The sequence below is a fragment of the Syngnathoides biaculeatus genome, chromosome 6 (assembly GCF_019802595.1).
Source record: "Syngnathoides biaculeatus isolate LvHL_M chromosome 6, ASM1980259v1, whole genome shotgun sequence".
Taxonomy (NCBI): domain Eukaryota; kingdom Metazoa; phylum Chordata; class Actinopteri; order Syngnathiformes; family Syngnathidae; genus Syngnathoides; species Syngnathoides biaculeatus.
In genome coordinates this window covers 21,433,424-21,460,614 of record NC_084645.1, presented here as the reverse complement: position 1 = coordinate 21,460,614, position 27,191 = coordinate 21,433,424, and the positions used below count along the sequence as shown (strand labels likewise).

The 27,191-nt window shown below is 48.6% G+C and overlaps 1 protein-coding gene across 1 annotated transcript in view; it reads right to left on the bottom strand.

Moving 5' to 3' along the window:
- The window catches only part of shank3a (SH3 and multiple ankyrin repeat domains 3a), a 125,053-nt gene that overhangs the window by 8,488 nt on the left and 89,374 nt on the right, over positions 1-27,191 (bottom strand). The window contains exons 12-20 of the mRNA XM_061821659.1: positions 17,617-17,692; positions 13,898-13,980; positions 9,965-10,089; positions 9,580-9,715; positions 7,777-7,857; positions 6,807-6,934; positions 6,617-6,722; positions 4,044-4,570; positions 1,089-3,190 (exon numbers count right to left, since the gene is read on the bottom strand). Coding sequence (XP_061677643.1) covers positions 1,089-3,190; positions 4,044-4,570; positions 6,617-6,722; positions 6,807-6,934; positions 7,777-7,857; positions 9,580-9,715; positions 9,965-10,089; positions 13,898-13,980; positions 17,617-17,692 — 3,364 coding nt within the window. The remainder of the gene's footprint in view (positions 1-1,088; positions 3,191-4,043; positions 4,571-6,616; positions 6,723-6,806; positions 6,935-7,776; positions 7,858-9,579; positions 9,716-9,964; positions 10,090-13,897; positions 13,981-17,616; positions 17,693-27,191) is intronic.

Below are 27,191 nucleotides of genomic sequence, written 5' to 3'. Positions count from 1 at the left end.
TCCACTCGCGAACGTTGCAGTACGTTTTAGTTCCGTGCTGAAATTTCACCTGCAACCCCAATATTTTTAACTTTTTTTTTTTTTTTTAAGTAATGTATTCTACATGAAAACGTTGAGCAGATTTGATTTCTTCTTAAATTCTCTCGTTACCTTCAGCTTTACAGATGCCGTGTGTACTCTGAGCTGCCACGAAACTCGTATTGCTAACATCAAGTAGACAATACGGAGACTTTGAAACATGAACACGGAGACTTTAGCTAACGGAATACATAACTACCGATTAATTGGTGCAAATGCTCAACTACTTGCTTTACGAAATGTCTTTTTTTTTTAGAATATTACATCGTTTGCGTCAGACTTAAACCCTTCCGCTAATTAAAAAGACATTTTATTTTGCCATATCCTTAAATCAATGAAAATGTTGAACAGATGTTGCATTGCATTTGTATCGCTGCTGTGTCCAAAACTTTTGTGGATCTGGTTTGTCTCTCCGGATGTATATGGGAGAACTCGACAGACCTGAAGAAGGCTTTTGCTACTAAAGGTATTCAACGACTCGGCACCGTTTTGGGGATTTTTGGGGTTACCCTAACCTGGATGACTGACCATAAAGAAAAGTGCAGTAAAGACGCCTACTACGACCCACGCGAAGACATTATGAAAAGAAAAAACAGATTTTAGTGAGAGGACGACGCAACGGGATTCAACTGGAGGCAACTATGTGAGGAAATACAATTTTTGACAAAAGAGAACAAATAAAATTAGTGTTTGAGAGGAAAGTCTTCAGAAGGATTAGTTGACAAGCTGGTAGGTGTTTAAAAAACAAACAAACGAAAAAAAAAAAAAAAAACCCAGAAACATTTACCCTAGTGTCTACAACCTTAAGGTTTACTCTCTCCAGTGTCCTCACATCTGCAGAAATAAAAAAAAAAAACAAAAAACAACAACACCTTGTTGTACTCTCAATCATGGCGTGATTCCTCCCGACAGCAAACACACACCAAGAGTAGTTGTAGGGAAAACTCCTCCGGGATTCACGCACTTGCGACGTCGTGTGTCACTGTGGAATGACGGTGCAGTTCTCTTACCTGGCACCTGCTACAGGAGACTTCCTCCCAGGGTCCAGCGACGCTCCCAGCGGTTCCTCCCCCAAAGACCGCGTGTCTTTATTTAGCTGCTGTAGTCTTGAACTGAGCTCCCCCATCACAGAGGGTTTCACCCCCTCGTCGGCACCCAGCCCGAGTCCCAGCCCGCCGAGATTGCCCAAACTCCCAATACCGAGACCTACTCCTGGCCCGCGGGGCTCTACCTGGTCTCCCCATAGCTTGGAGCGCCGCTGGAAGAGGTAGCGCGGCTTGGTGGGCGCCAGTCCGGTCACGGAGGCGGAGCCGCCGGGGGGCAGTCCGGCTCCTCCGGCCACCGCCGCGGCCAGTGCCGCAGCCTGTTGCTGGGATAGCAGCTCACTGTCAGAACTCTGCTTCAGCAGAGGGTCCCTGAAGGTGACAGGGCCTTTGCTGCCTCCTAAGTGGGACTTGAGTCGGGGCTTCGGAGGCACTGGCGGCTTGTCGAGCACAAAAGTCTGCCCGTCGGCATAGGAAGTGTGTGTGGTGTGTGTGTCGGCCGGTTCGCCGCTCTCTGAGGACAGCGTGGACATGCTGGAAACCGTGGAGACAGTGCTGGTGGTCTCGAGGTGGTGGTCTCTCTCTCGCTCGCTGGAGCTGCGCGTGTCGGCCTCCTCCACGCCCGAATCGGCCGCAGAGCCGGACTCGCCCACTGGTGGAGGCTCCGGGGGGTCCGATGGTTTCCCTGAGACAGCCGCTGCACCGGGCGGAGCGCTGGGTGGAGGCGGGAGGTGTGGAGGTTGAGGCTGGCTGGGGGTTACGCTCAGGGTAATCGCGGTTGAGGGCGTTTGGGGTGTCGGTGTTGGAGGGGTGGTTGGCGAAGGGACTGGAGGTTTGGTCGGGGACAGTAAAATACCCTTGGCCTGAGCTTGTGCAAGCAGCCCGTTAGCGAACTCATCGGGCGGCGGAACAAAACCGATCTTGCGCAGCTCCTCGCGTGTTTCCTCATCACTGGAGGACAGCATGGCAGGGGGCAGCGTCACCGTGTACGGATCTGTGTCCTCCTCTGAGCTTCCCTGAACCAGAGCCTTATCGAGAGCGGGACTGGCAGCACACTGACTCTGAGGCTGGGGCAGAGAGACTGTGGGACTGGGGGACTTAGTCCGTGGACTTAGTGACTTGTTCGGCTCTTTGGATGTCGCCACGGCTGCCTCCTCTAACTCTGGACGCCCGCCACTGGCCTGGCCATTACTGGTCGCATGGACCATGATCAGGCCGGCCGTTTTCTGCTGCGACGTGTCCATGATACTGATTAACATGCTCTTCTTATCGTCTCGCGTTTTTTCCTCCTTCCTCTCATCGATCCTGGCCTCCATCTCCTGGTGGAACGAAACACTTGACGGTGACCACGGCGGTTTGGTGGGCGGTGGGACTAATACTGATGTTGGGGTGGATCCAAGGCTAGACCCTCCCTTAGAGATTTGAGGTGGAAAGGGTGGGGATGTGGGTGGCCCTTCTCCGTGCGGAGACTCTTTGGTCTGAGTGTCAATGAATATTACGCCCTGGCCCACCCGCTCTTGTTTAGTCCGTGGCTCTGGGCTGCTAGTCGGGGATTGGCTCTGGGAAGTCAGTGCCCTCTCCCTTGCGGCCAGCGCAAGAGCCAGAGGGGAATTGGGGTCCAGGGGCTTTCCTGTCAGCGGATGGATGAAGGTGGTCCCGCTCGGTGAAGGGCTCAAGGCCAAGGCAGGAGGTGGCAGCTGGCCGAGCTCTCTCGTGAGTATCCGCTCGTCGATGGAGTGAGACTGAGTCAGAGAGGGGACCTCCGTTCCGGCGGAGGACGCTCCCTCCATGGTTCCGACGGAAAGGAAGACAGTGGATCTCCGCCGCTCCTCCAGGCGACGCTCACGTTCCTTCACTGCTCCGGCGATGGCGGCGGCAAAGGGGCCCTTACCCTGAAACATGGCCTCGCCCTGGGCCCGCAAACGCTCCCGCTCGGCCACCAGCTGCTGCTGGTAGTAGTCTGCGCGGCTGGTGCGCGTGTGGCTCGGCGGGTGTCGTCCTGAGGGTGAGCTCTCTCGGGAGTGGGCAGCCGCTAAGACCAAATTAGCTCTTTCTTGGGAATCCTCCACCTGGAAACAGAGGAAGTCCTCTTTTTACATTGCAATGGACTTGCGGCTGCTCCCTGACCCGAATTTGTACGCAAGGGAGAACATCCCGGTCAGAATTAAAGTAGACCTTTGTGTGAGACACACAACTATTCATTGTTTCCACCCAAATAAATTTCAGTACTCCCTATCTGAGTAGGCGTCTATTTGAGGTTAGGCGCTTTTTCTTGTTAAATGCAAATATAGTCCAGATGGGGGTCTTCTTTTTGCAAAGGCGTTCTGCTGATGAGAATTTGTACGCGCAGTCAGTGTGAACGCTACTATTATTATGATTCTGCAGGAGGCTAACGGCCCAGTACACCAGTAAAGTCTGAATTATTGCAAATATTTGTATGACAACCCCTTGTCGGCCATAAATATAAAACAATCCAATGAAAAATATGAAGTACAGGAGTAAGTGAGCATGGCTTCACGTGACAATCCTCAAGAAATGAACCGGTTTTATAAGGTGTTGTAAATTTTCTGTGGTATTTGAAGGGATGTGGTCTCGTCAGCGATGTTAGAAGCTGGATTTGAGTCGGCCCGTTGGTCTTTGTGTGAAGGTCTGAGTGTGAATTGTGTTCTACAGCAGCTTCCTGCAAGTGTTTTGAATTTATTTTTACGTATTTAACCGTTTGTCCTGTTCAGCAAACGGCTGATGACGCATCGGCCTACGCGGCTCTCCTCGGCCACGTGCGAGGACACTTTATGCCCGTTCCTCGTTTTTTTTTTTTTGACTTCGGTCAGCCAAGTGAACCACTACGCGATCAGCGAGTCCGGGGTCTTTGATTTGAAACGAGGCTCATCGACAGCAGTCCAAGAAACGAACGGCAGTTACCTGCAGTTGCTTCACCAGGGGGCTTTTCTTCCTCTGAGGCTTGGTCGGCGTGTAAAGTCCGATGCTGAATTGGCCCACATTGGCGTAGGGGTTGTCAATGATCCGACCCTTCCGTTTGATGCGCTCGGGCGGGGTAGCCACAGACGGCCGGGGGATCTCTGTGGGTTCCACGGGCAAATGGGAAGAGTCCTGCAGGATGATCATGGAGCGGGCCTTCTTCTGTCTCTCTATCTGGGCGGCCTGCCGATGAGCCGCCTCGTATGGCAGGTCCAGGGAGGAGGGCTTAAAGCTGGAGCGTCCCCCGGGTTCCTGGCCCTGACTCTGGGTCCGCGACGGGGGCGGCGGCGGGCAGAAAGCCGGGGGAGGTCCCGTGTCCAGGTAATAGGGAGGCGGAGGAGGCGCTGTTTGTGGAGGAGGCGGGATGGGATGAGGCGGCGGGTGGTCTCGGAGGCTGTCGGTCATGGAGGAACTGCGGGGGAAGTGGTGCTCACCTTCCAGGGCAGACAGCCGATCCTCCTCGGTTGCACCTGGGGGGCCCGCCAGAGTTCAAGATGAGGATTACAGCAAGCTCAAGAAAACAGACCTTTTGTTGAAACAGCCCAGCAGGTCCAGGGCCGCTTTCACACTTCAATTCCTGCTTTGTGTGAAACGGTCAACGTGCACACTCAACAGCTTCTATTTTTTTTTTTTAACACGTTTGTTTTTTTTTTCCATCTTTGCTTGACTTATTCAACACTTTCATTAAAAATTAATGAAGTGAGTGTGACTAATGCAGCACAATCTGTTGCTGATACTTTGAGGATTAAAAACAATTTTCAATCTGCCTCGCAGGCGAGCGTACGGCGAACCTGCTTAAAGAAGAGGCAATTAGAAAAAGAAAGGAAGAAAAAATTGGCAATTATTGTTTGAGTATGTTCACATTTTTTAAAAGTATTTCTTAGCGGCTTTTGTCACTCTTGCCGTCAAGGACTGGGAGAACTTATTATAACATCACCTCGGGCTAACAAAAGACAAAACGTTCGTCACTGACGGCTGAAGCTAACAATAAAATTGGCACTTAAGATCAAAAAAATTTAATACATTCGACAATAAATATTTTGAAGTCACATTTCAACAACAAAAATGCCTGACCAAACACTAGAAATGCAGCTAGCTCATGCTAACATAATGTGAAAGGCAATAGACGGGCTAACAGATGTAAATTACAAATGTACCGTAATCATAAAGCTTAAAACTACTGATAATACTTTAACACACACATGAAGCCAGAATCAAATACCGTACATTAAAATGTTCAACAAAACCACAACATTTTGCTAAACAAAAGTCCGCTAGCTAAATGCTATCATACAATTCGAACTGCCAAGCTAACAGAATTTATGATGAATTGTACCTTCTGCCATTTAGTGAAAGAGTGTTTAATTCTTCTGCCCTTTCGCTATATATTGTTGACCTACATAGGTGGACAAAGATATATATATTTTTTTGTAAATAAATGTGAGTTTTCGGACCAGTTAAGTGAAATTTGATACCTTCCTGCGGCACACCAGAAGATCTCTCACTACACATCACTGATGTTAAAAAAAAAAAAAAAAAAGACTGGATGGCTCATTGGCCCCCAAAACTGAAGTCGCCATCCGCCATCTTGATACTCCCAAAACAAGCATGGCGACCTGTGCGTTAATCGCCAGTTTCGTGGCCGTGAGAAAACATTCCACGGGTAAATCCGAAAGATTTACTTTGACACTGATAAAGTTTGTTTGTACAGGTTTTTTTCTTATTTTCTGATGAGTTTAATTCACTTGAACAAAGTTTTGTTTCCGGTTGTTGTTCACTGCTCACTCTCTGCTTCACCTGTATAGGCCGGTGTTCCATGTCTTTCCTTTGCACCTTTGCCTTTTTTGGCTTACCAATTCGAATTCAAAATACTTCATGTTACCAGAACTGAAAAAATGTAAAGCTCACACGACCGGTTTTAATTCTACATGCCAAACTTTAAGAAAAACACCGCCATAATCCAACCTGTACACTGGTGATTTCCAACCTTTATCGAGCCAAGGCACATATTTTACGATCAAAAAATCCCACGACACACCAACAATATTAAATGTCACCAAAAATTGATCGATTAATTACTGTATGTACTTCCTGCCATCCAATAGAAGGGGATGTTTTTGTTCAGTCTATCACTGTGCCTCACTATCATAAATAGATGAATAAAGATACATTATTTCTTGGAATAAATGTTTTTTTTTTGTGTGTGTGTTTTTTAGCAACTACATAAAATTGGATAACTTCCCACGGCACAGTAATGTTGCCCGGCGCACTGTTTGGGAATCACTGCCGTAAACCGTGTTCCCCCCCCCCCCCCCACGCGTTTTGGGAGTACCAAGATGGCGGCCAACTGGCTTCAACCAATCGACATACCGCTTGATGTGTATATGCTATCCAGTCTTTTTTTTTTTTTTTATTAATTTCTATTTTTTTTTAGATTAGTGCTACACAAAAATGTGAGTGGAATTGGCTGCCCTAATAATTAAGAGCGGAGTGAGAGGACGCGTGAATCTTTTTACCAAATGACTTGGTCCTGGACATCCCTTTCGGTAGCGCCATATGACCTCGCTCGATGGCTGGCTGAAAACCTCCATGTAGGGTCATCCCTTGCCGCTCGAAGAGCGACTGCAGACAGACAAAAGAAAATAGAAATGAAATCAAATGTTGAGATGTTGTTACGTTCTGGGTTGGGGCGTGCGATCCGCTCACGCTGATCTCCGCTGGTGTTATCCGCCTGCCGGTGGGCCGCTGTTTGACGGTGGCCGCTCTGTAATCCGCCTCGGGGGGCTGAGAACGCAACACGGACTCCTGGGACGCCAACATCTCGTCGAGCCGCTCTGGTGGGAAGGCAAACGGGACGCGAGTAAGAACGCGACAAGACGCTCGAGGAGGGAAACGCCGTATGATTTTTTTTTTTTTTTTAAATATATATAAACTCATAAACACAATGATGACAGGATAAGTGGTATTTAATAACAGTGGACTCCCTCTAGTGGTATGCTGAAGAATCCACAAATTAAATGTTAATACGAACATAATGTTACAGTAGATTTTTTTTCTTTTCTTTTTTTGTTAAATCCCGTCCAGTACATTTATTAAGTGCAAAATGGATTTTTACAGCCAGAGGGGTGATAAAACATTCTCACCTCCTCTCCTCCTCCGAGCAGAAGCTTGGCGGGAAATGAAAGCGTCGGTAGAGGAGAGGAAAAGCACAAAAACAAGCCAAGAGAGGTGACTGTTGTCAAAGTTAGTGGAAAAAGGGGAAAGCAGGAAAAGGGAGAAGCATGGAAAACCTTTTGAGCATTTATTCGAGATCATCAAAATGCAATTTACCACAGAAAAGAATTGAAATCGTTACGTTATGATCATATCGAAGGAGCCGAACAAACTACATTTCCCTCGTTTTTTTTCTCTTCATTCTTCTCGTGCCGGGAATTATCTTACTATTGAAGACAAAGAGTATTTATTCACTCGTTTTTTTTTTTTGGTCGCTTATCCACACAAGGGTCGCGGCGGTGCCGGCGCCCATCCCAGCCATCGTCGACCAGGAGGCGGGGCACAGCCGGCCAATCAGACAAAGAGTCGACGGACGTTAAAAGATGAACATCAAGGAGATGGAATCAAAGCTCAAAGAACCTTCCGGAGAGCAGGACAGGACAACGAGGACACACGGACTCACCCAGTTCTTCCAGCTCGGCCGTCATGGACTTGGAGCGCAGCGTCAGAGTGGTGCTGGGGGCTCTTTTGGGGGGCGGCGGCGCTGCGGAGAAAATGCACGGCGTTGAGGAAGACCACGACGGCGCCGGAACGCCCTGGGCTTTGCGGCCCAGCGCCCGCCCGGCATCCCGCAGACGGCCGACCCACGCCGCTTTGACGCGCTGCCGCTCGGACGAAGCGCTACGCCGGGAGCTGGACTTCTTCATGTCTACCGAGGCTTGGATACTTGGAAGGTGGGCTTTCCTCGTCACTCCCGCACAAAAGATTGCATTGAGGGGAAACCCGGTCCATGGATGCGTCAAACGTGAATGACTGATTTAACTAAGAGCCCAAATAGCCTGGCGCTAAATTACTCACGCTAACAGAATGCGCACGCTAATGGAAAGCTGTCAAAGAGGTCCAGACCGCCATATTAAAAAAAAATGTTTTTCGGTAGTTCTCGTGTTTTGGTTTCAGTGAGTGGGACGGAACTGAAATCACAAAATGAATTTTGAAGTGATGGAATTGGAAGTGTAAGTGGAAGAGGCTAGCTAATATATTTCCGAGTTATGCGAAAAAAGACATCGTACGCGCTGATAATTTTTTAGGACCCTGAAATTGTGTAAAAAGGCATGTTTTATTGGATTAAACGTGTCTCAGGTGGGTGAGGATTGGGTGCATCTGCCCATTCTGCGTAGCATGACATCTAAAACGTGATAGATGATGATGGGAAATGCTGAGTTAAAATTTGTTTGGTCACGGGTGGTCTGGCACGACTCCTTCTGGTGATTGGCCCGAAGTCAGCCCATAAAACATTCAGAAATACCACAGTCGTATTGCCGATTAGACGTCGGTTCGCGGGTCCGCAACACGTACCTAAAGATGCTAAATCAGCCCCCGGACTTTGCGTCACATTTCATAAATCCCGCCGCGTGTGCTAAATTCATCCATTTTTATCAACGTCTCGCAGAACACACAAAACCAACTGCACGGCAATTCTGCCCGTTTGCCCGACGCGGTCCTCGGTGCACCCGGTCACTCGATCGGCGTCCGCACCAGCTAGCGCGAGCGGTCAAGTTCACTCCCGTTTTTGCACGACTGAAGAACAAACCAAAAGCAAAAACAAAACACGAGCGCTGACAGAAGGAGAGAGGACAATGGTTTAACATCTAAAGGGGAACGGCATGCACCAGACTTCACACCCCCACGCTAGCGGGGGTCTCGCCGTCCCTCTCGAAACGCTCGCTGTCGCAATCTCGCCGACTTTAAAACACTTAAATCATCATTTCATAAACATCCCAGGTGTGCCGACTCCTTCTCTTCCTGCGCCAAGACCTGAGAAGCAACTTCACAGGTAAGTCAAAGCACCCTTCCTGTGTACTCCATGAAAAAAAAGATCCCCCTCCCCCTCCCCCCACCCAAAACCCATCAAATCCAAGCGTCCCGCGCGCGGCGCACAAGTCCTCAGTCCTCGCCGGGGTCGTGCCGCCGCGCAGTGGAGACGGAGGGAGGTTTTCGCGGAACAAAAGAGAGAGGAAGCGGTCCGGGAGGTGGAGCGAGCCCGTTGCTGAAAACCGATGCTTAATTCAAAACATTGCGGCGTAGTCGCCATGACAACAGTGGCGAGGCGCACTGAAGATGTCGCGGTGCGGGAGAATTTGTGTGCTTCTACGGCGATTTTATTACAGCAAAAAAAAAAAGTGCCTTGCTCAATATCGGGGAGCGCCGCAGAAAACGGGATTCAGATTCGCATCATCCCGCCGGCACATCCGTTTGGCGTGTTTACCTTTCTTGCGGACGACTTCCTCCGACTCCGGTTTCCGAGCGACGGACACCACCTTCATCAGCAGCCGGTTGCCCCCCTGCCGGATCAGCGACACCACCTGCTTGTGGCCGACCTTCACCACGTTAACGCCGTTCACCTGGACGCCGCACACGCACAAAATCGCAGTTGTCGTCTTAAAAATGCGGATTAAATACGCGGCGGTACTTGGACTCGCTATGGAGCAACTAGCGGGAATACATAATGTCTTTTATCTTATTTAATTTTGAGGGGGGCTGGACCGGATTAATGGCCTTTGCATTCATTTCAATGGGGAAGGTTGATTTGAGTCGCGACTGCGGTCACAGATAAACTCAAGAGGTGAAATATGATGACGGCGCGCGACTACCTCGATGAGAAAGTCTCCCGTCCTCAGGCCGGCCTTCCAGGCCACGCCCTCCACGTCCACAGACTCCAAGTACTGCAGGGCCGGGAACGCCGGGGTCGGCGTGAACTCTTCGATGGGCGTCTCGGCTAAGCGAGCGGAACGAGAGGCTTTAGCGACGGCGCGACTTCACGTTAGGGTGACAGACATCGGAGTAAACAACAGTCACTAATACGACGGTTAACAAGGGAGTTGAGGGGAGGCTGCGGTGGACATACAGTGAAGAAAATAAGTATTTGAACCCCCTGCTATATTGCAAGTTCTCCCACTTAGCAGAAGGGTCTGAAATTTTCATCGTAGGTGCAAGTTTCCACTGTGAGAGAGATCATCTCAATTTTTTTTCATCAATTTATTTGCATGATACAGCTGCAAATAAGTATTTGAACACCTGAGAAAACCAGTGTTAATATTTGGTACAGTAGCCTACGTTTGCAATTACAGAGGTCAAACGCTTCCTGTAGTTGTTCACCAGGTTTGCACACACTGCAGGAGGGATTATGGCCCACCCCTCCACACAGATCTTCTCTAGATCAGACAGGTTTCTGGACTATCGCTGAGAAACACGGAGTCTCAGCTCCCTCCGAAGATTTTCTATCGGGTTTAGGTCTGGAGACCAAGCTTGGCCACGCCAGAACCTTGATATGCTTCTTACGGAGCCACTCCTTGGTTTTCCCGGCTGTGTGTTTCGGGTCACTGTCATGTCATGACAACCACGACCCATCTTCAAGACTCTGACTGAGGGAAAGAGGTTGTACCCCAAAATCTCACAATACATGGCCGCAGTCGTCCTGTCCCATGTGCAGAAAAACACCCCCAAAGCGTGATGCTACCACCCCCATGCTTCACAGTAGGGACGGTGTTCTTGGGATGGAACTCATCATTCTTCTCCCTCCAAACACGGTTAGTGGAGTTATGACCAAAAAGTTCCATTTTGGTCTCATCTGACCACAAAACTTTCTCCCACGATGGTCATTGTGAAATTTAAGACGGGCTTTGACATGTGCTGGTTTAAGCAGGGAACCTTCCGTGCCGTGCAGGATTTCAAACTGTGACGTATTACCAACAGTCACCTTGGAAATGGTGGTCCCACCTCTTTTCAGATCTTTTCAGGACCAAGTCCTGTCGTGCAGTCCTGGGCCGATTCCTCACTCAGACTCCGATTGAGATTGACCGTCACATTTAGCTTCTTCCATTTTCTAATGATTGTTCCGACAGTGGACCTTTTTTTCACCAAGGTGCTTGGCTATTTCTCCGTAGCCCTGCGATATAGCACGGCGTTCAAATACTTATTTTCCGCACTGCGAAAAGTCAACACACCCTGGGAGCAAACCGCTCAAGGACTCAAACAAATGCTTGTCAGATTAAAAAACAAAACAAAAACTGATGAACGAGATGTTAACTTTGATGTTTTTTGTGCAGGGCAAACGAACCGTTGCTTCGGCACCAACTATTGGCTATGTGTGCACGTGCCTGCGCCGTGACCTGCAGTGCTGCAGTTCGAGAGTATTTGAGTGGGAGTGTTCCAGTGGACAGCACGAGACAGCTCCACCGGCCGTGAGTGATGGAGAAGTAAAAGCAGACTCGTACCAAGGTGCCTTGGCGGAGGTTGCCACGGTAACTGCCCCCCCCCCCCGAGGGCTGGAGGAAACGGGGCACGTGCGTTTCCAAAAAAAAAAAAAAAGACAGTCATACACGTTCAAGCTGAAGAAGCGGGGCGACCATACTGCTGGAAAAGGCGGAGGGGATAATGGACGCAAAGGTTGCCAAGGGAGAGCAGGAGCGCAAGAGTGAGGAGGGAGGGAGGGAGGGAGGGAGGGATAAGGAAAGAGAAGAAAAAAAAGAGAGGAAAGAGCGAGCCGGAGAAGCGGAGCCTGCTCAGCGTGAGCGCCATTTGCGAGCGGCAGATGGGGCGACGGGCCGAGTGCATCGGGGAACGCAAAAACGTGCCGACTCGTGCAACGATTCGTGCGTAGCGCGGTCGCCAAGTGGCGAGCGGGCCTGTCTCACACTCCAGGGGTTCTGGGTTCAAAATACTCATGCCCGCCCGCGTCACGGATCTTATCACTTTCGCCCTTTGCGTCGCAGTCTTGCAAAAAGTCTTGCGCGTGGATGCGATTGGCTGGCGACGATTGCAAGGTGCCACCCGCCTCTCTGATGTGTGGTTTTATTGTTTGTCCAAACAAATATTTTGCTTACGCGTGGAAAACAGCAAGCCCCTCCCCCCTGCCCATCTTATGCTATTTTGCCCACAGAGAAATTCCACCATTTTTTTTTTGCTCAGCCTGAATCATCTGTCTCATATATCGATAACACTTTGTTGCCATCTTTCCTCCATCCCTTCCTTCCTTCCTTCTTCCTTCCTTCTTCCTTCCTTCCTTCCTTCCTTCTTCCATTCCCTCCTGCATCCCTTCCTTCCTTTCTTTTTCCATCCCTCCTTCCTTCTTTCCATCCTTCCTTCCTTCCTTCCTTCCTTCCTCCCCGCATCCCTACCGTCTTTCTTCCTTCCTTCCTTCCTTCCTTCCTTCCTTCCTTCCTTCCTCCCTGCATCCCTTCCGTCCTTCCTTCCTTCCTTCGTTCCTTCTTGCATCCCTTCCTTCCTTCCTTCTTTCCATCCCTCCATCCCTTCCTTCCTTCTTTCCATCCTTCCTTCCTCCCTGCATCCCTACCGTTCCTTCCATCCCTTCCTTCCTTCCTTCCTCCATCCTTCCATCCCTTCCTTCATTCCTTCCTGCATCCCTTCCTTCCTTTCTTTTTCCATCCCTCCTTCCTTCTTTCCGTCCTTCCTTCCTTCCTTCCTCCCCGCATCCCTACCGTCTTTCCTTCCTTCCTTCCTTCCTTCCTTCCTTCCTTCCTCCCTGCATCCCTTCTTTCCTTCCTTCCTTCCTCCTTCTTCCTTCTTGCATCCCTTCCTTCCTTCCTTCTTTCCTCCCTTCCTTCCTTCCTTCTTTTCTCCTCCCTCCCTCCCTTCCTTCCTTCCTTCTTTCCTTCATTTCCCATCCTTCCTTCCTCCTTCCTCGACCTCCCCTTCGCCCTTCCCTCCCTTCCTTCCTTCCCTCCCTCCTTTTTGCCCCTCCATCTCGGTCCTTCCTTCCTTCCTTCCGCCCTTCCTTCCTTTCTTTTTTCCCTCCCTAGCGTCCTTCCTTCTTTCCTCCTTCCTTCCTTCCTTCCTTCCTCCCCCATCCCAGACCCTCCCTTCTTTCCTTCCTTCCTCTCCTATCCCTGCCCTCCCCTCTGTCCTTCCTTCCTCCTTCGTTCCTTCCTTGCATCCCTTCTTCCTTCATTCCTTCTTTTCCCTCCCTCCTCCCTTCCTTCCTTCTTTCCATCCTTCCTTCCTCCCTGCATCCCTACTGTCCCTTCCATCCCTTCCTTCCTTCCTCCCTTCCTTCCTTCCTCCATCCTTACATCCCTTCCTTCATTCCTTCCTGCAATCCCTTCCTTCCTTTCTTTTTCCATCCCTCCTTCCTTCTTTCCATCCTTCCTTCCTTCCTTTCCTTCCTTCCTTCCTCCCCGCATCTCTACCGTCTTTCCTTCCTTCCTTCCTCCCTTCCTTCCTTGGAAGGAAATGATGTACAAATGTATGTACTAAGATCCCGGCCCCGCCCATGTGGAGTTTGCATGTTCTCCCCGTGCCTGCGTGGCTTTTCTCTGGGTGGGCTTTGCTCCCACATCCGCAAAACATGCAACATTAATTGAACACCCTAAATTGCCCGTAGGTGTGCTTGTGAGCGCGGCTGATTGTCTCGATGTGCCCTGCGATTGGCCGGCAACCGGTCCGGGGTGTACCCCGCCTCCTCCTGCCCGTTGACAGCTGGGATTGGCTCCGGCGCTCCGCGCGACCCTTGTGAGGATAAGTGGCACAGAAAATGGATGGATGTACGTACTCATAATAACGCCCACCTTTTGCTCCGCGCAGGACAAAACCAAAGCCCTCGTTTTCTTTCTTCTGTAAAACAGCATTCTTCTCCTCTATGATGTAATCACTGGGGAGAGAACACACACACACACACACAAGAGAAGAAAATATGAATCTGCAACGATACACACACACGGCGGCAAAAGACGGATGTGACTGAAGTGCGGCTTAAAAGCATCTTAAGAGCGAATCAATCAGGCGAGTGATCCTCCGCCACTGACGTGACAGACGCGAGAGGCTCGCTAACCACGGAAGAAATTCATCACCGTCACGTTTCGCTTGGTGACATTTAAACGAGGAAAGGGAGGAGAGCGGATTCAATTGGTCGTTTTTTTGGGATGTCCAATTACTCGGATACCAAATCCATTTTTCGACATTGAAATGAACTTGAAATGCCATGAATCCGTTCCAGCCCCCATCCAAAAAACATTTTTTTTTTTTTTTTTTTGTGTGCACGGTCGTAAAGCGTTGGCCTCACAGTTCTGAGGGCTGGGGTTCGAATCCCGGCCCCGCCTGTGTGGGTTTCCTCCGGGTGGGCACTCCGGTTTCCTCCCACATCCCCAAAACACGCAACATTAATTGCCCGTAGGTGTGATTGTGAGTGCGGCCGTTGTCTGTCTCTACGTGCCCTGCGATTGGCTGGCGACCAGTTCAGGGTGTAACCCGCCTCCTGCCCGTTGACAGCTGGGATTAGCTCCAGCACTCCCTGCGACTCTTATGAGGATAAGCAGCTAAAAAAATGGATGGATGAATGGACAAGCAAAGAAAGCAACATGGTGGAGCAACTGGCTTGAGTGTTGGCCTCACAGTTCTGACGACCGAGGTTCGAATCCCGGCCCCGCCTGTGTGGGTTTCCTCTGGGTGGGCACTCCGCTTTCCTCCCACATCCCAAAAACATGCAACATTAATTGGACACCCTAAATTGCCCCTAGGTGTGATTTTGAGTGCGGCTGTTTGTCTCCATGTGCCTTGTGATCGGCTGGCAACCGGTTCAGAGTGTACCCGGCCTCCTGCCTGCTGGGATTAGCTCCAGCACTCCCTACCACCCTTGTGAGGATAAGCAGCTGAGAAAATGGACGGATGGACAAGCAAAGAAAGCGGCATGGTGGAGCAACTGGCTAGAGTGTTGGCCCTCACAGTTCTGACGACCGGGGTTCGAATCCCGGCCCCGCCTGTGTGGCGTTTGCATGCTATCCCCGTGCCTTCGTGGCTTTTCTCCGGGCACTCGGGTTTCCTCCCACATCCCAAAAACATACAACATAAATCGGACACTTGGCTGTTTGTCTCCATGTGACCTGCGATTGGCGTGTTACCCTCCCTCCTGCCCCGTGATAGCTGGGATAGGCTCCAGCACTCCCGCGATTCTTGTGAGGATAAGCGGCTCAGCAAATGGATGGATGGATGGCTGGACAATGCAAAGGAACTGATTAAAGCGATTGTATAAACTGCAATTAGTGTCCATTGAGACCAACCGAACATCGCGCCGACACTGCTGTGCGCGTTCACGCTAGTCGCTTATTTTCCCATTTCAAAAATACTTTGTTACGTCCCGCAACCGTCAAACACACCCGAATGAAAAGTCAGCACACTTGGCATCGGTAATATTACGGCCACTGCAACACCAGAGCAAACGTTTTAGTAAGCGACGCTGGAAATCACGTTCGCGTCAAGCGGAAACGGCACTCGCTAACTCGCTAGCTTAGCAACACGGCACGCGCGCCTCGAGACTTACCGGGAGAACACGGAGCTCGCAGTGCAGCGAGCGGCTGATCGGAAACAAACCTTTCTGGAAGGAGGAGGCCAAAGAATTTTGGCACTTTGTTAGACAAAATTCTTGTGGCGTTGTACGGTTGTGAAAGTCCAGGAATTGGATTCTTGGACAAAATTACGTCATTAATTCAATGGAATTGTGGATTGGCTCTAAATGGCGACAATGTAAGAGGGAGCACAAAAGTCGGATTGTGCCCCCCTCAACCGGAATCATTTTTGGGATGAAAACACTTCGTAATCCCCCTCATTATACAGCGGATAGTGTGTCGTAAGTCTACACACCCCTGTTCAAATGCCAATGAAGCATTTTCTCGAGGAAAAATAAAAGTAAACTGCGATAACCCGACTTTGGAATCAGCCAGGCCTTCCTCAATCATTTCTAGCTGGCCCCTTAACTGGAACACGTAAGAAGGCGGAAAAAAACAACAACAAAACATTTTCCGGCCTCCTTTTCTGGCTGCCTGTACACAAAGTTACAGTTAAAGTCGATTCTGTTTACGTTAATTTCCGGCCTACATTTTTCACACGCTTCCAACCCTGCGGCTTATGCGATCATGCCGCTAATTTTTGCATTTTTTTTCAAACAGCCGCAAGGAGGCACTTGAGCCGAAAAAATAAGAGTGAGGCTGGAATATATGTGCCGAGGAAGTGACTTTTTCCGACCATGTTAGTGCTGCGCTACCGTTAGCACTGTGCTTGCGTGTTACTGGTGTGTGTCATTGATTTTTACTAGTGATTTTTTTTTTTTTTTTTTTAACCGGCCCTGTCGATGCCGCGCTAGCATTAGCGCCACGCTTGTGTTAGCACCGCGCTAGCGTTAAACACTTTCTGTGTCTTTCTTTGTAAATATCTCGTGTTTCAACGTGGGCACTTGCGGCTTTTCCACGGCTGCGGCGTATGTATGTACGTACCAAATGGTATTTCCTTTCCAAATGTGCTGGGGTGGGGCTTATAACCAGGTGCGCTCTGTAGGCCAGGAATTACGGTAATTGCATGATTTTGCGCGCATGACTAAAGAAAACCTTCATACAATATATGAATATGAGCTATTTAATGAGCCTCAAAATTTTCCAAATCTCTGTTAATTTCGCATTGACATTTACGCGATTTCAATGGATTTTCCACCCCTACGCATCCCTCGCGGCGTAGACCGTATAACTTATTGTACAACGATAAAAAGCATCACGCATATCGAAATTTTTTTGTTGCCCTTTTGGTAAGTGATTCCATTAGTCCTCAACATGTTGTTTGGACTTCAATATTTTGACATAATATTGGATCCATACGGCTGTCGACCGTCAACCGTAGCGCACACGCCGACGGAAAATTCCATACAAACGCGTAGCCGCCGCAACAGGAATGACATTTAGAAAAGTCGAAAAAGCGGGAGGAAAATGAACAAAAAGCTGACATTTCATAAAAAAAAAAAAAAAAAAAGCCAGAGAAAAGCGGGTGGGAAAGTGACATTAAATGGAGGCGCTTTGCCATCCAAAGTCGCGCGTTTGCCTCCAAACTCAAAAGCGAAAGCATACGAAAACGAGCGTTTTTGTATTAGCGTCATCGTGACAGGTGACCACCATGACAAATTCATTTTGTAGAACGCCCGCAAGTATTTGAGCGCAGTCATTTTGCCGCAACCATTTCTGTTTTATTCTTTAGTTTGCATTCTCAACCAATAAAAGCTCATTTTTCATAACTTTAAATGGGACAATTTGACCAGCAACATGACAAGAAGGTTGCGATACAAAGCAAATAAATTGTGATCAGTTTTGAATTTGATGCATTAACGGTCCAGCAGTGGCTCATCGCTCGGTGCAGTGGCGGCTCGTGGCCTTGAGGCGGCAGTCAAGTCCACCACAGCTCGCCAAGTGGACCCCCACACAGACCCGGGGACCGTGAATTCAGATTTTCCCACGGGTGAGCCGGGGCGTACCTGTATGAGGTGAAGTTGTCGTAGGATCCCACAGTGTAGTGTCTGAACAGTCTTTTGTTGCGGTCCTCCCTCGTTTCTGCACAAAAAAATAAATAAAAAAAAAATCATATGAGGACATGCGGGGGTGGGGGTTAATCTTGGGCATGTGCTTTGCTTTTTCTTTGGCTTGTTGCGACGCTAATCCCAAATGAAGGGAAATAAAATAGTGTGAAAAGCCCTCCGGGCCACCAGCGTGTGTCAGGAGTATATTCATTTTTTCGTACAACATATTCAAATGTGAAACATATACGAAATCTTATCACGCCCACAGTTCGACTTACGTTTCCATTTTTTTTTTTTTTTTTTAATGGAAGCTTGTTTGAATTCCGAGAAACAACAAAAATGATTGTTCCGTTATCATAAAATAGGTCATGAGCAGTTTTTCTCATTGAAGAGCGGTTAACTTCTTTTTACACTTGAACGGCAAGTGAAAATGTGACTTGATCAAGGTTTTATCATGACAATAAAATGGTACCTGGCATCCCTTCACTGGTAAGCAAGGCATCACACTTAAATGTGCAAACTTTTTAAATTTAGTACAATTAGTTTACATTTAAATAAAATAAAATGTAATCGAATTTCAATTATATCATGATTTAATTACAGTTTTTATTTTCATGCATTTAAACAGTGTTAAAGTTCAAAGTGTTGATAATGTTACAGTGGCTTGCCAAAATATTAAATGTATTTTTTTTTGACTATTTGAGAAATGACGCCTCTATTATGTGACTGTATGCGGAAGACTAAATAAAATCTATTTTATTTTATGAGGTTACGCTGAGAGTAAAAAGTTGAAAAACTGCTAGCAATCTATTGATGAACCAGTAAAATTGAATAAGTCCAAAATATGATTTGACAAAGGAGAGAAAATGTCAGAGGGGACTTGAATCGACTTGTGCCAATTAAAGCGAGTGAGTGTGTAGAGCGCGATACACGATGTGCATGAGTCACGCCACCAAATTGTCCGTTTTGAGGCCCATCCATCACCTCACGCCCAGCGCCGTGGAACCTTTCGGATATTTACTCCCTTGCGCCGGCCGTCACGTCTGTTTCCGGTTCCTCTCCTCCGAGAACGGCGGCTCCACTTAGCGTCACGACCTCTTTAATGTCCGCTGTTTGACGGCTGCCGAGGGACGTTTTTGCACCGTTCGTACTCACGAGACGCCCGACTGTGTAAGCAGCGGAGCAAAAGTCGGGTTGCACCTTTAAAATGTACTTTTTTTCTTTTAAAAGTACAATGAATAAAAACTAAAAAAATAGTATTGGAGTGGGATGCAAGGAAGGGAGGCACGGAAATAGTTTTCTCAGAGAAAGGATGCACGAAATAAAGAAGGAAGGAAGGAAGGAAGGTAGGAAGGGATGCAGGGAGGAAGGAAGGAAGGAAGGAGGAAGGAAGGAAGGAAGGAGGGGATGGAAGGATAGAGGAAAGAATTGAGGGAGGAAGGAGGAAGGAAGGGATGGAGGAAGGAAGGAAGAAAGAAAGAAGAAAGAAGGAAAGAAGGAAGGGATGCAGGGAGGAAGGAGGAAGGAAGGGATGCAGGGAGGAAGGAAGGAAGGAGGGGATGGAAGGATAGAGGAAAGAATTTCTTTCTTCCTTATTCAGGACGGTTCTTGATTCCCTCCTTCCTTCGAATGAAAGAAAGAAAGAAAGAAAGAAAGAAGAATCCCTAAAGAAAGAAATCTTAACTCCTTCCTTTTCTGTCCTTTGTTCCTTAGTCTGAAGGAATTCAGGGTTCCTTCGAGGAAGGAAGGCCTGAGGTTCTTTTCCTTCTCTGAAAGAAGACTTTCTTCTTCCTTGAGGAAGTCCTTTATTCTATGAAAGAAAGAATTAAAGGAATGAAAGACAAGAAAGAAATACAAGAAGAAGGGATGCAGGGATGGAGGAAGAAGGAAGGAAGAATGAAAGAAAGAAAGAAGAAAGAAGGAAGGAAGGAAGAAAGAAGGAAGGAAGGAAGGAAGGGATTCAGGGATGGAGGAAGGAAGGAGGAAGGAAGGAAGGAGGAAGGAAGGGATGGAGGAAAGAAGGAAGGAAGGAAGGAAGGAAGAAAGAAGGAAGGAAGGAAGGAAGGGATGGAGGAAAGAAGGAAGGAAGGGATGCAGGGAGGAAGGAAGGAAGGAAGGAAGAAAGAAGGAAGGAAGGGATGGAGGAAAGAAGGAAGGAAGGAAGGAAGAAAGAAGGAAGGAAGGGATGGAGGAAAGAAGGAAGGAAGGAAGAAAGAAGGAAGGAAGGAAGGAAAGGGATGGAGGGAGGAAGAAAGTAAGGAAGTAAGGAAAGGATGGGAGGATGGAAGGAAGGAAGGAAAGGGATGGATGGAGGAAGTAAGGAAGGAAGAAAGAACGAAAACCAGGTTCAGGCAACTGAAGGAAAGGATGTGACAAAATGGGATTAAAAAGGCGGTTTGACCAAAGTAAGGAAGGAGGCAAGGAAGAAGAAAAAATGCCAAGAAAAACAAAAGTCTGAGGGTGAAGGAAAGACAATGTCAAGGAAGAAGATAAGAATAAGAAAACGGATGGCAGAAAGGATGCGAGCAGGGAAGGAAGGAAATTTCCACTTGTGAGGTTGAAGGTAAGGAAGGAAGGAAGGAAGGAAGAAGGCAGGAAAGCAGCTAAAATCTGTCAAATCTGATCCCAAAAGTCCAAACTTGCTGTTCCTGCTCTTGTTTGTCCTATTTGGGCCGCTTAGCACGCCCGTCACGCCGAGACACTCGGGGGCAGCGTGGTGCCGGCAACTTCTCGGGAGGGCTCCTCTCCCGGACACGCCGACATCGGCTAAAAAGGGAATTAACCTACGCCGCCTCGCTCGATAAAAGCGCTGCCGACACACCCGCCGGCCAACTTATCGCGTAAGCCTCATTGACTTTGGAAATCTTTTCCTCCCACACCTCCACTCATCTGATTTTCCTCGCTCATGCTCACGAATGTCAACCTCCTAAACTCGGTGGAGAGGTCGGCTCCGCAAACATGCTGATGGTGATGATCGGGACAAATTTGAGACCAGAAGGGCAGGAAAGGCCCGATTATCCGCTGATCCTCAGTCTAGAAAATCATCATCCCTCTCCGATCTGCTTTAAAGACCACAGACCACCACCGTTCAAGGGATACGTGTTCAATACCTACGATAGCAAATCCTTAAGCGGGATACACACGTACGAATAACCGGGCCTAATTTGAGCATTTTCACTTCATTAAGACCAAGGTCAGTAAAGACAGATTGTCGGGTCTCTCGAAAAGATTATCCTAAGCGATTATCCTGCGGTGTGGGGTGTGGTAAGAGGGATTTTTCCTCCCCAGTCTTCTCCGAAAATCTCGACTGACAATCGGACATCGTTGGTCAGAGCTCAAGGGGAGGTGCGTTAAAAACGATTTTTTCTTTCCCAAAATTGCTCATAAATTGGTTGGCGCCGATAATCGTAAATGTTAAACTTTTCCAACATTTCCTATAGCAAATTCTTGCGCGTGTATCAATATTCAGTGGAGCCGAGCGGAACGGATCCATCCATCCATCCATTTTCTGAACCGCTTATCCTCACAAGGGACGCGGGAGCAGCGGAGCCCGTCCCAGCTATCATCGGGCAAGAGGCGGGGTACACCCTGAACCGGTTGCCGGCCAATCGCAGTGGAACCGATATCGTTTCCAAATAAGCTAACGGCCTAGCTCACAATTTTGCCTTCTTTGTACCTTATTCTCCGCAAGTTTTTGGCGCGGATTCCGGCAATTCTAAATGAAGTCGGCGATAAGAGCAGTCACGTGTGCGCGGTCTCAACTGTTAACAATCAGTTAAGACGTCAAAAATCAGTACGGCGCCCGAATCCTTCAGGCGGAAAAAGTCACGTGAAAATAATTTGCTCGTCCAACCCCGCCGCCTCTAATCGGAGACAAGAAGATGATTTGAACCAAATGCTCCTGCGTCGCTCAAGATCTATTTTAGCACGCTGACTATCGGGACAGGGTGAGGGAAGGGACAGACGGGCGGAGGAAAAGTCTGGAGGAATCCTTAAAAGCGGTTTTGCGAGGCAGGGAGGTGGGCAACTGTCGAGCGCTTGAGAGGAAACCAGAAGTCCTGACAGCTAAATGACAAAATAGCTCCTCGCCTCAGGTTGGTTGCGTCCCGCATGATGACAATTTCCCAATCACAGAGTCTATTATTTGCCAGCTTTCCTCCTTCACCGGGTCTCGGAGGGCATCATCCTACGGGGAAAATCTGTGGTTCGGTTGACTTGGGACAATTTAGTGAATCTCGCCGTCAAAATAGTTTTCAATCAAATGTTTAGAAAATCAGCTTCTCTCGGGCCAGTGGTCCTTCTCGCATTGTCAAGTAATTGGAGTTGTTTTCGACGGCTAAGTCAGACTTCGAATCATAGGCCCCAGCCACTTCACCCAGCTCTTGCGGGGGCGGATCCCGAAGATATCCGAGGCCAGTCGAGAGACGGAATCTCTCCAGCGTGTCCTGGGTCATCGTCGGGTTCTCCTCCAAGTGGAACGTGCCAGGAACACCTCACCAGGGAGGCGTCCGAATCAGATGCCCCAGCCACCTCATCTGGCTCTCCCGGGAGGGAATCCCAAAGATTTTCAAGGCCAGTCGAGAGACGGAATCTCTCCAGCGTGTGCTGGGTCATCCTCGGGGTCCCCTGCCAGGGGGACGTGCCGGGAATACCTCACCAGGGAGGCATTCGAATCAGATGCCACAGCCACCTCATCAGGCATTTCCGGGGGGGATCCCGAAGTGTACCCAGGCCAGTCGAGAGACGTAATCTCTTCAGCATGTCCTGGGTTATCCTCGGGTTTTCCTCTCAGTGGGACATGTCACCATGGAGGCGTCCGAACCAGATGCCCCAGCCACCTCATCTGGCTCTTCCGGGAGGGAATCCCAAAGATTTTCAAGGCCAGTCGAGAGACGGAATCTCTCCAGCGTGTCCTGGGTCATCCTCGGTGTGTCCTCCCAGGGGGATGTGCCAGGAACACCTCACCAGGGAGGTGTCCAAATCAGATGCCCCAGCCACCTCATTTGGCTCTTCTGGGGAGGATTCCAAAGATTTCCCAGACCAGTCGAGAGACATAATCTCTCCATCTTGTCCTGGGTCATACTTGGGTTCTTGCATCCGGGATCTGGTTCTTTCGAGTACGACCCACAGCCGCTTTGCTGCAGAATCCACTCGTCCAGAAATGTGGACAAAAATAACGGGCCCATTTTGACGAATAAGTATATTTCATTTTCAATTTCCACGTCTTTGTTTTTTTCAAATTTTATTTGTTTGTTTTGATGAAACTCGCGGATGGTTTAAGAATTTCGAGGCTTGATCGGAAAAAAAAACTTTGAACGCAATGATAATTAGCACAATTTATTCAGATGTTTCCCGTCGGCTGCAGATATCGGGGGGTCCACTGTACAACTACAAAGTAAAAAGATGCCCCCCCCAAAAAAACGATTTAAAGCGCATAACAAAAGATCTGCACTTGACACCGCCGGACTTACCCGAGTAAAAATCACGCCACACCGTCCGGGCTCGCGCCACCTTCACCACCGTCACCACGCCGTCGATTCTGCCGCACACCACAGGCAGTTCGGAGACCATCACGGGACAGCAGTCCATTTTGCGCCCCGTCGACAGATCAGACGCGGGGGCCGATCCCCTGAGCCGATCCGTGCGCGACGCCGGCCTTTCGAGCTCGCCTCATCCGCATTTTTCCTTCTCGAGCAGCCGAAAGTGTGTCAGACTCTTTCAGACCCACCCCCCGCCCCAGCCAGCAAACAACCGCTTCAACATCTCCACTCTCTCGATCTCGCTCGCTCAGATTTCGGCGGGCTCGCTTGAAGAGCCTTCGGAGAGCTCCTCGTTACCGCCCGAGTGTCGTCACGGACCGAAAATACCTCGGCTCTTGTCAAAGCGGTGAAAGCCTTGAATAATTCAGCGCAAAACGCGCTCACGACAACAAGGGGCGAGTTGCGTCGGAGCTCGCCGAACGGAACGACGCTCGGCTGGCGAACGCCCGGTGAGTTAGCTTCTTAAAGCAACAACACTTGAAAGGCATCATCATTGCTGCACACCGTCTGGGTCAAATTTGAGCTGCTTTTTTGCCATTTGACAGCAACACAAATGCACGAGATGTCGTTCTATCACCCTGAAACCGTACCGTGAGCAAAGAGTTGAGAAAGTCCTTTGACCCCCGGACTTTCCCCATTGAAAACACGCTGCGCCACCTACTATGGGACGAGTGAAGTGACCCGGGCAATATTGCCCTATCGTTTCGAGCCATATTTAGATGATACGCGGATGCCTTCAAACTAATAACAGACTGCCAGACAATATGTATGAGCCAGACCGGCCTAAGCCGTGCTGGTCCGCGATGCACGGCTACGACGGCGGCTCGTCCACCCACCTACTATGGGACGCGGATGCTCTTTTCGAAGAAGAAAACATCTCACAATCGAGTGAAGTGACCGGGGCAATATTGCCCTATCGTTTCGAGCCATATTTAGATGATACGCGGATGCCTTCAAACTAACAACAGACTGCCAGACAGTACGTGTGAGCCAGACCGGCCGAAGCCGTGCTCGTCCGCGATGCACGGCTACAATGGCGGCTCGTCCGCCCACCTACTATGGGACACGGAAGCTCTTTTCAAAGAAGAGAACATCTCACAATCGAGTCAAGTGATATCGCCCGAATGTTTCGAGCCATATTTAGATGATACGCGGATCAAGGCCAAACCACCTCCCCGTCCGATCCACCTCCGAACGTTGCAGATGAGCCACCTTGGCTGAACCCATGATCGGCGGACAGTGCGCCGACGGGCACAGACACATTTAGCACCCCTGGCTTACTTGCGTGGATCTTTTGTTCGATTCTGAGAGGATTACGTCCCACCCCCCCGCCAACAATTTGTTTTTTTTTTTTTGTAGTAGCTGTTTTTTGGATCCCACGAAGCTCTCGTCTTTTGCACCCGTGTAATCCATTTTTCCCGACGAACCGTCTCTTTTTGAAAAGTATGAAGAATGAATCCATCCTCCTGAGTGTTTGAGCGATATCTAGCAATGCAACGAGCCGGCATTTTGGCTAACACGGAGGAACAAAGAGCTAGCTTCCCGCTGGTAAAACTAATAGAAACAAAAGAGTCCGCTACTGCCCCGTACGTGACTTCCCGCTTCTTCTCGAAAACAAATCCCTCGAGAGGATTTTCATGGTGGGAGTTACAAAAAGCCATACACGTCAAAATCATGTTTTATGATTAAAAAAATCCCGGCTGTCGTTTTTTCATTAATGCTATAGCTTGATGCTAACCCACAATGCAAAACACCACAGACGGGCTAATAAAACTAGTAGCAATGTTACAGCCCGTTTAGTAACAGATATATGAAGAGAAATGATACACGTAGATGGAAAATATAACAAAATTCAGAAGCATATATTCTTTATCCTCCTTCTAGAGCAGTTGTGACCGTCATGCTCTCGTATACGCAACACGCCGGCGGCCAAGATGAAGACACCAGAAATAGCAATGATGGATGAAAGAATCGTGCAAAAAATCTTTACATATCACTGAAGGTTTTTATGGAGTATAATCCTGCAAAGTGAAATGTATTTTATTAAAAATATGCATGGATTGTTCATCCGGGTTTGACTCTCCTTTAGAGGGGTTTGCGCTTTTGTATCAAAATGGTCTTGATTGTCCTTTGAAACATCCTCAAATCCACCGTTCCCACAAAAGTTATCTCGGTCAATATTCATCGATTCCTTTTGCATGAGCTATGAATACATTTTGATCCTTTCGAGTCCTTTGGAGGATGCCGTCGCTTCCGTACGGCAGAAGCGGCCTTGGCGGAGTTCCGCTCGGCTGAGGTGACGTCAACCTTCGGGAGCCGAAAGCATGAAATAAGGAGTTCCGTTATCGTTGTCATCTTTTGCCGTGCGATGTCGCTCGCGCCCGTGCTGACTCGTAGGCTCAAACTTGGAAAGGCGGGTTGGCCCCCCCAAGGCGGATTCCCACGTTTAGCCCCCACTCCGACATCGCACGCTCAACTCAACTTTCCTCGCAAAGACGCATCTTTAAAGTCCGGCTCCCCTTTCTAACAATACGATGGCTTTGCCCCCGATGCTAACGTGTCAGCTAACTCCACACGCTAGTCTCTACACAGACAAATTATTAAATGTTACAGCATTTAATAACCCCCCCAATCATGCCAGAAATGAGCGTAAACACAACAGTAATAGTATAAGATCAAACAATTAATCATGGACAGGAAATGTGAACATAGATACAGTGATGCCTCAGTTCTCGACCACAATCCGTTCCAGAAAACAGTTCGAGAAGTGATTTGTTCGAAAACCGAATCCATGTTTCCCATTACAATGAATGGAAAAAGAAATAATGCGTTCCAAGCCTAAAAAATTGAGCTTTTTGAAGCATTTTTTTTTAGCTTTCCCTGATGATAAACTGCATAGTAGAAATACATGTATAGCTTCAATACTTTATACAAGAAAATAATTTAAGAAATACCTTTATTTTTTTTGCTTAAAATGTATGCTTTAGTACTAGAGTACGCGAGAATGGGAGTGCATTGCCGTATCTGTAGGGACTCGGCCCCGGGCCTTGCAAACTTTTTTTTATTAACAAAAGTACAGAATAACTTTGAACACGCAACTTGGCTTCTTTGGAGCCATGATTGGGACTTAATACGGTAATCCTCGACAAGAAGAAAAACAACAATCACTACCGGGACACGTCTGTGTACAGAGGCTGCGTTATACACAAGAACAAAAGTGCGCCGGTTGCGCCGCGCACGTTATGTCATTTCCGTTTTTTTTTTTTTCCCCAGGGGCGTTCGAATTGACAATAACAAAACGCATTGTGGGTGGGTCAACTGTTTGCGCCGCGCGCATTATGTTATTTCCGGGTTTTGTCGGGGGCGTTCGTGTACCGATTTTCGTTGGAAAACAGGAGCAAAACAAATCCAAAGATTTTCGTTCGAAAATGGGCATGTTCAAGAGCCGAGACTTTACTGCAGGGGTGTCAAACTAAATTTTGTCACTTGCCACATTGCACTTACGGTTTCCCTCAGAGGGCCGTTAGGCCTGCGAAACCGCCTCATCATATTTACACATGAAATTTATGAACTCATTTTGGAATCAGAAACTAAGGCAAATGGGTTTTTCAACTATTGTTCATGTTTGCTCACGCAAAAATATTTGCAATATGACGTTATTATTTATGATAGGTGACCATTTCAAATTCTTGTAAAAATTTTCACAAGAATCATGGACGTTGACACAAATGCCTTCGCGGGCCACGTAAAATCACATGGCGGGCCAGATCCGGCCCCCGGGCCTTGACTTTGACACCTGTGCGTTATTGTGTTATAATTCAACATCCGTCAATGGCAGTGAATGAATTTGAATAAAATACAATGCCATTTTTACAGTTTATTTTGGGGGGGGGGGGCAGTAAACCAAGGACATACGATGTAATAAGCATGCCAAATAAATTTTGTGAGCGACTTACAGCGGCGACCCCTGCTGGGAGAAGCCAAAAGCCACGA